The 12695-nt window shown below is 33.6% G+C and overlaps 1 protein-coding gene across 2 annotated transcripts in view; it reads right to left on the minus strand.

Annotated features, from left to right (window-relative positions):
• Nucleotides 1-12695, minus strand: part of LOC144447950 (acyl-CoA synthetase short-chain family member 3, mitochondrial-like) — a 207921-nt gene that overhangs the window by 77241 nt on the left and 117985 nt on the right. For both annotated transcript variants that reach the window (XM_078138072.1, XM_078138073.1), the window contains exon 13: nucleotides 4810-4932. In XM_078138072.1, coding sequence (XP_077994198.1) covers nucleotides 4810-4932 — 123 coding nt within the window. The remainder of the gene's footprint in view (nucleotides 1-4809; nucleotides 4933-12695) is intronic.

Genomic DNA, 12695 nt, shown 5'->3' on the forward strand with positions numbered 1-12695 from the left:
TATGGGTCTTACTATAGACTACTGTGATATTAGTAAAATTAATACTAACTGTATGGGTCTTACTATAGACTACTGTGATATTAGTAATATTAATACTAACTGTATGGGTCTTACTATAGACTACTGTGAGATTAGTAAAATTAATACTAACTGTATGGGTCTTACTATAGACTACTGTGAGATTAGTAATATTAATACTAACTGTATGGGTCTTACTATAGACTACAGTGAGATTAGTAATATTAATACTAACTGTATGGGTCTTACTATAGACTACTGTGAGATTAGTAATATTAATACTAACTGTATGGGTCTTACTATAGACTACTGTGAGATTAGTAATATTAATACTAACTGTATGGGTCTTACAATAGACTACTGTGAGATTAGTAAAATTAATACTAACTGTATGGGTCTTACTATAGACTACTGTGAGATTAGTAATATTAATACTAACTGTATGGGTCTTACTATAGACTACTGTGAGATTAGTAATATTAATACTAACTGTATGGGTCTTACAATAGACTACTGTGAGATTAGTAATATTAATACTAACTGTATGGGTCTTACTATAGACTACTGTGAGATTAGTAATATTAATACTAACTGTATGGGTCTTACTATAGACTACAGTGAGATTAGTAATATTAATACTAACTGTATGGGTCTTACTATAGACTACAGTGAGATTAGTAATATTAATACTAACTGTATGGGTCTTACTATAGACTACTGTGAGATTAGTAATATTAATACTAACTGTATGGGTCTTACTATAGACTACAGTGAGATTAGTAATATTAATACTAACTGTATGGGTCTTACTATAGACTACTGTGAGATTAGTAATATTAATACTAACTGTATGGGTCTTACTATAGACTACTGTGAGATTAGTAATATTAATACTAACTGTATGGGTCTTACTATAGACTACAGTGAGATTAGTAATATTAATACTAACTGTATGGGTCTTACTATAGACTACAGTGAGATTAGTAATATTAATACTAACTGTATGGGTCTTACTATAGACTACTGTGAGATTAGTAATATTAATACTAACTGTATGGGTCTTACTATAGACTACTGTGAGATTAGTAATATTAATACTAACTGTATGGGTCTTACTATAGACTACTGTGATATTAGTAATATTAATACTAACTGTATGGGTCTTACTATAGACTACTGTGAGATTAGTAATATTAATACTAACTGTATGGGTCTTACTATAGACTACTGTGAGATTAGTAAAATTAATACTAACTGTATGGGTCTTACTATAGACTACTGTGATATTAGTAATATTAATACTAACTGTATGGGTCTTACTATAGACTACTGTGAGATTAGTAATATTAATACTAACTGTATGGGTCTTACTATAGACTACTGTGAGATTAGTAATATTAATACTAACTGTATGGGTCTTACTATAGACTACTGTGATATTAGTAATATTAATACTAACTGTATGGGTCTTACTATAGACTACTGTGAGATTAGTAAAATTAATACTAACTGTATGGGTCTTACTATAGACTACTGTGATATTAGTAAAATTAATACTAACTGTATGGGTCTTACTATAGACTACTGTGATATTAGTAATATTAATACTAACTGTATGGGTCTTACTATAGACTACTGTGAGATTAGTAAAATTAATACTAACTGTATGGGTCTTACTATAGACTACAGTGAGATTAGTAATATTAATACTAACTGTATGGGTCTTACTATAGACTACTGTGAGATTAGTAATATTAATACTAACTGTATGGGTCTTACTATAGACTACTGTGAGATTAGTAATATTAATACTAACTGTATGGGTCTTACTATAGACTATTGTGAGATTAGTAATATTAATACTAACTGTATGGGTCTTACTATAGACTACTGTGAGATTAGTAATATTAATACTAACTGTATGGGTCTTACTATAGACTACTGTGAGATTAGTAATATTAATACTAACTGTATGGGTCTTACTATAGACTACTACGAGATTAGTAATATTAATACTAACTGTATGGGTCTTACTATAGACTACTGTGAGATTAGTAATATTAATACTAACTGTATGGGTCTTACTATAGACTACTATGAGATTAGTAATATTAATACTAACTGTATGGGTCTTACTATAGACTACAGTGAGATTAGTAATATTAATACTAACTGTATGGGTCTTACTATAGACTACAGTGAGATTAGTAATATTAATACTAACTGTATGGGTCTTACTATAGACTACAGTGAGATTAGTAATATTAATACTAACTGTATATGTCTTACTATAGACTACAGTGAGATTAGTAATATTAATACTAACTGTATGGGTCTTACTATAGACTACTGTGAGATTAGTAAAATTAATACTAACTGTATATGTCTTACTATAGACTACAGTGAGATTAGTAATATTAATACTAACTGTATGGGTCTTACTATAGACTACTGTGAGATTAGTAAAATTAATACTAACTGTATGGGTCTTACTATAGACTACTATGAGATTAGTAATATTAATACTAACTGTATGGGTCTTACTATAGACTACTGTGAGATTAGTAAAATTAATACTAACTGTATATGTCTTACTATAGACTACAGTGAGATTAGTAATATTAATACTAACTGTATGGGTCTTACTATAGACTACTGTGAGATTAGTAAAATTAATACTAACTGTATGGGTCTTACTATAGACTACTGTGATATTAGTAATATTAATACTAACTGTATGGGTCTTACTATAGACTACTGTGAGATTAGTAAAATTAATACTAACTGTATGGGTCTTACTATAGACTACTGTGATATTAGTAAAATTAATACTAACTGTATGGGTCTTACTATAGACTACTGTGAGATTAGTAAAATTAATACTAACTGTATGGGTCTTACAATAGACTACTGTGAGATTAGTAATATTAATACTAACTGTATGGGTCTTACTATAGACTACTGTGAGATTAGTAAAATTAATACTAACTGTATATGTCTTACTATAGACTACAGTGAGATTAGTAAAATTAATACTAACTGTATGGGTCTTACTATAGACTACTGTGAGATTAGTAAAATTAATACTAACTGCATGGGTCTTACTATAGACTACTGTGTTATTAGTAAAATTAATACTAACTGTATGGGTCTTACTATAGCCTACTGTGAGATTAGTAAAATTAATACTAACTGTATGGGTCTTACAATAGACTACTGTGAGATTAGTAATATTAATACTAACTGTATGGGTCTTACTATAGACTACTGTGAGATTAGTAAAATTAATACTAACTGTATATGTCTTACTATAGACTACAGTGAGATTAGTAAAATTAATACTAACTGTATGGGTCTTACTATAGACTACTGTGAGATTAGTAAAATTAATACTAACTGCATGGGTCTTACTATAGACTACTGTGAGATTAGTAATATTAATACTAACTGTATGGGTCTTACTATAGACTACAGTGAGATTAGTAATATTAATACTAACTGTATGGGTCTTACTATAGACTACAGTGAGATTAGTAATATTAATACTAACTGTATGGGTCTTACTATAGACTACTGTGAGATTAGTAAAATTAATACTAACTGTATGGGTCTTACTATAGACTACTGTGAGATTAGTAATATTAATACTAACTGTATGGGTCTTACTATAGACTACAGTGAGATTAGTAATATTAATACTAACTGTATGGGTCTTACTATAGACTACTGTGAGATTAGTAATATTAATACTAACTGTATGGGTCTTACTATAGACTACTGTGAGATTAGTAATATTAATACTAACTGTATGGGTCTTACTATAGACTACTGTGAGATTAGTAAAATTAATACTAACTGTATATGTCTTACTATAGACTACAGTGAGATTAGTAATATTAATACTAACTGTATGGGTCTTACTATAGACTACTATGAGATTAGTAATATTAATACTAACTGTATGGGTCTTACTATAGACTACAGTGAGATTAGTAATATTAATACTAACTGTATGGGTCTTACTATAGACTACAGTGAGATTAGTAATATTAATACTAACTGTATGGGTCTTACTATAGACTACTATGAGATTAGTAATATTAATACTAACTGTATGGGTCTTACTATAGACTACTGTGAGATTAGTAATATTAATACTAACTGTATGGGTCTTACTATAGACTACAGTGAGATTAGTAATATTAATACTAACTGTATGGGTCTTACTATAGACTACTATGAGATTAGTAATATTAATACTAACTGTATGGGTCTTACTATAGACTACTGTGAGATTAGTAATATTAATACTAACTGTATGGGTCTTACTATAGACTACAGTGAGATTAGTAATATTAATACTAACTGTATGGGTCTTACTATAGACTACTATGAGATTAGTAATATTAATACTAACTGTATGGGTCTTACTATAGACTACTGTGAGATTAGTAATATTAATACTAACTGTATGGGTCTTACTATAGACTACAGTGAGATTAGTAATATTAATACTAACTGTATGGGTCTTACTATAGACTACTATGAGATTAGTAATATTAATACTAACTGTATGGGTCTTACTATAGACTACTGTGAGATTAGTAATATTAATACTAACTGTATGGGTCTTACTATAGACTACTGTGAGATTAGTAATATTAATACTAACTGTATGGGTCTTACTATAGACTACTGTGAGTCCAGTGACAATTGATGTGAAGATGTTGCAATAACTGCTGCTTAGTTTTAATCTTGTGAAAAGTGAGTATTGATAATGTAAATGCTTACTTCTTCTAATGCACCACTAGACAGTCTATGTCCAGCTACATTGATGACATCATCAGCTCTAGACATCACTGATACATAGCCATCTTTATCTTTCACACCAGCATCCATTGTATCATAGTAACCCTGCAGATAAGATAACATAGTAACCATGGAGATTAGAGTAACCCATAAAAAACTATGGAGATGACATAACATAGTAACCATGGAAATGATGTATTTTGTTTGTGTCATTTGTAGCAAGAAGACTTGTGTGAGATGTCAAACCATCTTGTCACCGAATTGAAATTCTGTTACAGTTTTTCTGGTTTGGTATGGGTAAGTTTAACTAAATAAGTTACATTTGACATATGAATTTGGATAAAAGCAAAATTATTGTTTTCAGAAAGGATGGTCCACTCCGTGGGTATGGAAGTTGGGTATTGGAAGGTAGTAGGCCTATAGAAAGGGTGGTCCACTCCATAGGTACTGTATGAAAGTTGGGTATTGGAAGGTAGACCTATATAGAAAGGGTGGTCCACTCCATAGGTACTGTATGAAAGCTGGGTATTGGAAGGTAGACCTATATAGAAAGGGTGGTCCACTCCATAGGTACTGTATGAAAGCTGGGTATTGGAAGGTAGACCTATATAGAAAGGGTGGTCCACTCCATAGGTACTGTATGAAAGCTGGGTATTGGAAGGTAGACCTATATAGAAAGGGTGGTCCACTCCATAGGTACTGTATGAAAGCTGGGTATTGGAAGGTAGACCTATATAGAAAGGGTGGTCCACTCCATAGGTACTGTATGAAAGCTGGGTATTGGAAGGTAGACCTATAGAAGTTGTTTCTTTTTAGTCCCCGCAGGACATAGTCCAGGAAGGGGGGCTTATATCATAGATTGGGCTCTCTCTGGTCGTCCGTCCGGAGCCATTTGTTGGACATTCATAGACCGATTTCTTAAGAACTTAGTAAATGTATAATGAACTATGGCTTACAAATGCATGTCAATTTGCTTTGGGATATGATGCAATTTAGCCGACTTAGACCCATTTTGATTTGTTAACATGACATGAGTCATTACTCAGTCATATGTGAACTGACTTGGTTCAGTTCTAAGACAAGACCAATGAACTACCCCATATTTCTCAAGAAATTTATTTAAAAAGTCGCTTAAAAATTATCTTTTGAACACAGTATAGTGAAAATCCTGTATCATATTTTTTCTTTCTAATGTAAGTTTCAGTCTTTGTTGACACTGTAAATATATTTAATGTATATCTAATGTATATAAGATGGCAAAATTTACTGCTTTCATTTAACAAGTGTATGTATTCAGGGCCAGAGACTCGATTAGTTCCACTAGAACTACCTCTCTGGTCCTCACCAATCATGTACATGTACATTTATTCTTGGTGAAATAAACTTATTATTATTATTATTATTATTATTATTATTATTATTATTATTATATATCCGATTGTCTTGATATTTGGTGGGGACATTACTTCAGGTGTGTAGATGAGAAATTGTTCAAATGAAAATGATTGCATCAGAGATGTGCATTTTGGGTCAAAAAAACATGATTTGTGGTGTGTGAAAATGCTTTAAAGGTTTTTATTGATGCAATAAAATCATGAAATCTTTTATGGACTACTTCACATCTCAATGTCAATAGCATCAAGATTAACATCTGTTTAAGGTTGCTGGGAAACGTTGTTTTTAGCCTAGCTGAAGTAAATCACAGACAATGTCTATGATTAAAACAGGTTCATTCATGCTACAGAGATTTGTGTTTTGGGTCAAAAAATGTGATTTTTGGTCAAAAAACTTAAACTCCAAAACTACTGGTCAGATTGGCAAGAAATTTGTTAGGAATATTCTTAGGGGCATGTTAATTTAGATTTGTTCATGACTTTATGATTCCATTAGTGATATGTAAATTAGGATAAAAATGTGTCTTTTTGGTCAAACGTATTTATTTCCAAAACTACTGAGCAGATTGGACTGAAATTTGATCACATGTGTGTGATTTGGGTCAAAAAATGTGATTTTTGTTTTAAACAAGCGACCTATCAGTCAGAATAGCTCCGCTGTTCTTTTTATTTTTATCATTTTTTATTTTGGTAGCGATGTAATAAAGTGGTTAGTGGTTTCATATGATGTTTCACTATAAAACACATTTTACACAGAAAGTTGGTAAAATAGTGTACTTTTATACCATAGTCACCATTTTGTAAAAAAAATCTACTAAAATTACATAAAATCTCAGAAAAATAATGACTGGGAAATGCGTGCGCGCACACACACACACACACACACACACACACACACACACACAAAGGATTTTTGAGGTTGGCTATAAATAATTCCAGTGTCTTACAGCTGTAACCCTGGAAAATTTTAATGATGAATGAAATAAACTAGGGATCTAAAATAATTTTGAGGCAATTCGAATTTCAATTTTCTAACAAATTTACCAAAAACACCGTCCATAATTGTCAACAACATTCAACTTCTAGTAGACATAACATCGTCTGATATTTTAATTTACGGAATGAGTGTCTTGTGACCGTAGCCTGTCAGCAGACTTGATCAATTTTTTTTTCATCATTCCATTGTATTTAAACCTTGTACTTGACATTTCGCAATATTTATAATTCTCAACAAAATACCTCAACATGCCTCACCTCACTCGTACTCAAGGCAGTTCCGGTATGATCACTGACATGACCAGAGAGAACCTTTTCGGATTTACATGTAAAACGGGGAAATATACGCAAAACATAATGCAAAGTCTGAAGCCAAATTAAAGTTGTAATTATTTTAATTATTTTTACTTGCCAAATATTTGCATTTTGGAAATGGCAAGACATGTTCATGTCGTTTACATGTAAACTGTAAGCCAATAAACAAAGTTTGGTCGAATCACTGTATACTGTACATGTACGTACTGTAATGACTTCAACCGCATGCCTAGGATAGGGCCTAGGCATGCCTTGCCTTGCTTACGCGAGTTGTCTTCATTCTGGTTCACTGTCACTCCAAATAGCATGACAATATAGAATTAATCACAAGTTACATGTTATCTGAAAACATCAAACTTTTATAGTGGGTCTGAAGTGTGATTTCAGTGAGTATCAAGAACTCCTGCGTTGCTGGTGCTGTGGAAAATCGCCCGGTCAAACGAGGTCAGCTTCAACTTCCAGGTCAAATCAGTCATTTTCTACCGAAAATTCTTGAACGGACCCTTACACAATGATCCTACTAAATTTACTTGCCATGGTTATTTAAAACACATAAAAATCCACCTTTTTGTGAAATTTGTAAACTTTCCAGTCCGTATTAAGGAAACTATGAGCGAAAAACCGGGTCAAAATTTCAGGGCCTCAAGTATGCGTCCCGAATTCGTCGGAATATCGCCATTCCTAAATGTAATTCCAAAATTTATTTTGCTGACATGAAAGAAGAGATGTCAGTTGAGGTTTAGGCGTTTACAGTATCTAAAATGGTGGACACTAGGGAAAGTTACGGCGAGTTGAAAATACCCAAAAATAAGGCCCGTGAGCAGCCATTCAAAGTGTAACGGTCGCTATCTGGAGGATAGATTGTATGCAAATGGGGTATTGCGGACTGGCTGATTATGTAGAAGGGGTGCAGAATTTGGATTTGAAGTTTACAACCCTGTTTCGAACAAACACTTGTCATTTAGGCGCACAATGCGTAGAGTTATGACTATAGCACATATTACATTGCTTGTTTGACGTAAATAGTGTCTTTTGAAAAGTGGCAGTTTACTTAAAGTCTCGTGGAGTGATTTCCAATATGGCGTCGGCCACAATGCTCATTAACATATTAATTTTTTTGTGAAATTACAAAAAAAAAATCATCAAAAATAGAAAAGAAGATGTGCTGACTTGAAATTACCCTCTGCGCATCAACACACCAGATATCAAAGCAATCTGACAAGTAGTATTTGAGGAGATGGTGAAAATATCATTTTTGAAAAAAAAATCATCAAAAATTGAAAATGGCACAGATCAATTTGGCATGAACAAATCTGAATAGCCTCCCCCCAGGAAACATGCACACCAAATATCAAAGTATTCTGACTGTCACTTTCGGAGAAGATGATGAAAATAAAATAAGTTGACGGACACCTATGATTCACTCTACTCTATACCTCTATACCCACCTATACCTAAGGCTACGCTTTCAGCTTTCGCTGACAGCGGAGCTAAAAAACCTTAAAACTCAGAAACTAATGCGCAGATTGGGGTGGGAACATTCTTAAAGGGGTGCAAAGTAAGATTTGTTCATGACATGATGATTCCCTTAGTAATATGCAAATTAGGGCTACAAATGTGTCTTTTTGGTCAAAAACCTATAATTCCAAAACTACTCAGCAGATTGGGCTGAAATCTTAACGAGGATGCATCTGTGGGTGTATAGACAAAGATATATTAAGCATATAATGACTCATCAATAATATACAAATTTGGTGTAAAAATGTTCATTTTTGGTCAAAAATTTATAACTCAAAAAGTACTTGGTCAATGAGACTGAAACTTGGTGAGATGTTTTTAGAAGTGTTATTCTGCAGATTTTCTTCAAAATATTTTGACACAATTGGCCCTAGCAACCGTGACCACACCCATAGCAACAGCAAAATGGTCGTGTATTTAAAAAATATAACAGGGATTAATAGACAATTGAACAAACATTCAAAAAATGTATGTAAATTTGCCTAGCAACAAGACAACACCCATAGCAACAGCAAAACAAGTCATTGAGAATAACATAGTCCCCGCTATGATAGGGTTTTAAGGAACTGGCAGTTTATGTTGTCATTTTCAAACCTGGTTAATGTTGTTTGGCCTCATATGGTTGTTTTTGATATCACTACTCTGATCACGCAAGAACACTTGTGAACCTAAATCAAACAGAGTTAGATATGTTGAACCTGTTCAAGCCTGTCTGAGTAATGGCTTTGGACATGGAAAATTCGCAAACAAAATGGCCATATTGGATCGTATCACTATAACAATGAATAATTATGCACATGTATGTCATATAACACTGTCCTAATACCAACTTTGAAAGAGATATTTCAAGCATGTCTGAGTTATGGCTTTGGACAGGGGAAAATGCGCAAACAAAATGGCTGCTAGGCGGCCATATTGGATCGTAGCATGAAACAAATTGACGTGCATATGTATGCCATAGTATGTTGCCCCTGTATCAAGTTTGAACAAGCGACCTATCGGTCAGAATAGCTCTGCTGGGTTTTTTTTAATTAAATTTTTTATTTTGGTGACATGTAGAAGTGGTTCAGGTCTTCAGCTCTTCACTATGCAGTTTTGTTTTAGCGATGCAATAAAGTGGTTAGTGGTTTCATATGTCTCACTATAAAACACATTTTACACAAAAGTTGGTTACTTTTATACCATAGTCACCATTTTATGACAAAAATCTACTGTTATGAAAAATTGCACAAAATCTCAGAAAAAAATGACTGGGAAATGCACACAAGAAAAAGAAAAAAAGAGGATTTTGAGGTTGGCTATAAATAATTCCAGTGTCTTACAGCTGTAACCCTGGAAAATTTTAATGATGAATGAAATAAACTAGGGATCTAAAATAATTTTGAGGCAATTTGAATTTCAATTTTCTAACAAATTTACAAAGTCAACAACATTCAACTTGTACTAGTTGTGGTAGATATATATATATGGAAGAAATGTATTAATCGCCATCTTAGTTTCCGTACGGCGACAATCTCAAGTACCCGGAAGAGAGTCATTCTCAGCCATACGTTACAGTGGTAACACTCGTTCATGTTCGGTTACCTTTCACAAAGAAAACACAACGAAATGGTTGAAATGATCTTTTTTTTTATTTCTTTTCATCACAACAACAAAATCAGCGTGATCAAAAGTGTTGTAAACTAAACCAGAAAGAATTATCGGACTGGCTAAACTTCCCGCTGAACTGGAGTAAGGTCCTACTACTTCCAAGTAAGCCTCGATAGTACTATAGTACGTGAGAAAATCGTCTCAAACTAGCGATACAACTTTCAAAATATAACTTGACATGTCTTCATTTGTTAGAGTTATACAATTCAAGACGGGTTTTCACTCGAAAACAACAATTCTGTGAATAATGACACTCTGAACGCAGCGATTTCTCGGACGATGTTACCACTGTAACGTATGGCTGACAACGACTTGCTTCCGGGTTAGTCCCTCGTGCATACGGGTGGATTGTCGGCGATTAATACATACATCGTCTGATATTTTAATTCACAGTGTTTCTTGTGACCGGCGCCTGTCAGCAGACTCTGCCATTTTTTTCATCATTCCATTGTATTTAAACCTTGTACTTGACATTTCGCAATATTTATAATTCTCAACAAAATACCTCAACATGCCTCACTTCGCTCATACTCAAAGCAGCCCCGCGCGGTATGATCACTGACACTGATGACATGATGAGAGAGAACCTTTTCGGATTTACATGTAAAACGGGGAAAGATACGCAAAACATAATGCAAAGTCTGAAGCCAAATTAAAGTTGTAATTATTTTAATTATTTTTACTTGCCAAATATTTGCATTTTGGAAAGGCAAGACACGTTCATGTCGTTTAACTTTACATGTGAACTGTCGGCCATAACTTCAACCGCATGCCTGGCATGCCCTTCCTTACGCAAGTTATCTGAATTCTGGTTCACTGTCATTCCAAATTGCACGACAATATAGAATTAACCACAAGTTACATGTTATCTGAAAACATCACACTTTTATAGTGGGTCTGAAGTGTGATTTTAGTGAGTACCAAGAACGTCCTGTGTTGATACTCAAGATACTTGCTGTGGAAAATCGCTCAGTCAAATGAGGTCACCTTCAGCTTCTGGTCGAATCAGGATAGAGTATGCAAATGAGGATGTTGCGGACTGGCTGATTATGTAGAAAGGTGCAGAATTGGATTTGAAGTTTACAACCCTGTTTCGAACAAACGCTTGTCATTTGGGCGCCCAATGCGTAGAATTATGACTATAGCACATATTACATTGCTTGTTTGACGTCAATAGTGTCTTTTGAAAAGTGGCAGTTTACTTAAAGTCTCGTCGACTGATTTCCAATATGGCGTCGGTCATTATTCTCATTAACATATTCATTTTTTTTTCAAATTACAAAAAAAAAATCATAAAAAATAAAAATGAGGATGTGCTGACTTGAAATTAACAAATCTGAGTAAGCTACCCCCTGCGCATCAACACGCCAGATATCAAAGCAATCTAATAAGAGGTTTTCAAGGAGTTCATGAAAATGACATTTTATGAAAAAAAATCATAAAAAATTGAAAATGGCACAGATCAACTTGGCATGAACAAATCTGAATAGCCTCCCCCCAGGGAACATGCACACCAAATATCGAAGAATTCCAACTGTCACTTCCGGAGTAGATAGTAAAAATATAAAAGTTTGACGGACACCTATGATTCACTCTACTCTCTATACCTCAATACCCACCTATACCTAAAGCTACGCTTTCAGCTTTCGCTGACAGCGGAGCTAAAAAAATCAGTCCAGGCATCGCCAAGAAACGGCCATGGACGGACTGGATGGACGAACAGACGGCACCCAATCCATAAGTCCCCGTCCCGGACAACGGGGACTAATAATCATGTATATTGCAAAGATAACAACAGGAATTGAAAGACAATTGAATAAACATTCAAAAAATGTATGCAAATGTTCCTAGCAAAAAGACCATGCCCATAGCAACAGCCAAATTATCACATATATTGGGAAGCTAACAACAGGGATTAATAGACAAATGAATAAACATTAAAAAATGTATGCAAATATGCCTAGCAACAAGATCACACCCATAGCATCAGCCAAA

Source organism: Glandiceps talaboti, chromosome 17 (genome assembly GCF_964340395.1).
Source record: "Glandiceps talaboti chromosome 17, keGlaTala1.1, whole genome shotgun sequence".
Lineage (NCBI taxonomy): Eukaryota > Metazoa > Hemichordata > Enteropneusta > Spengelidae > Glandiceps > Glandiceps talaboti.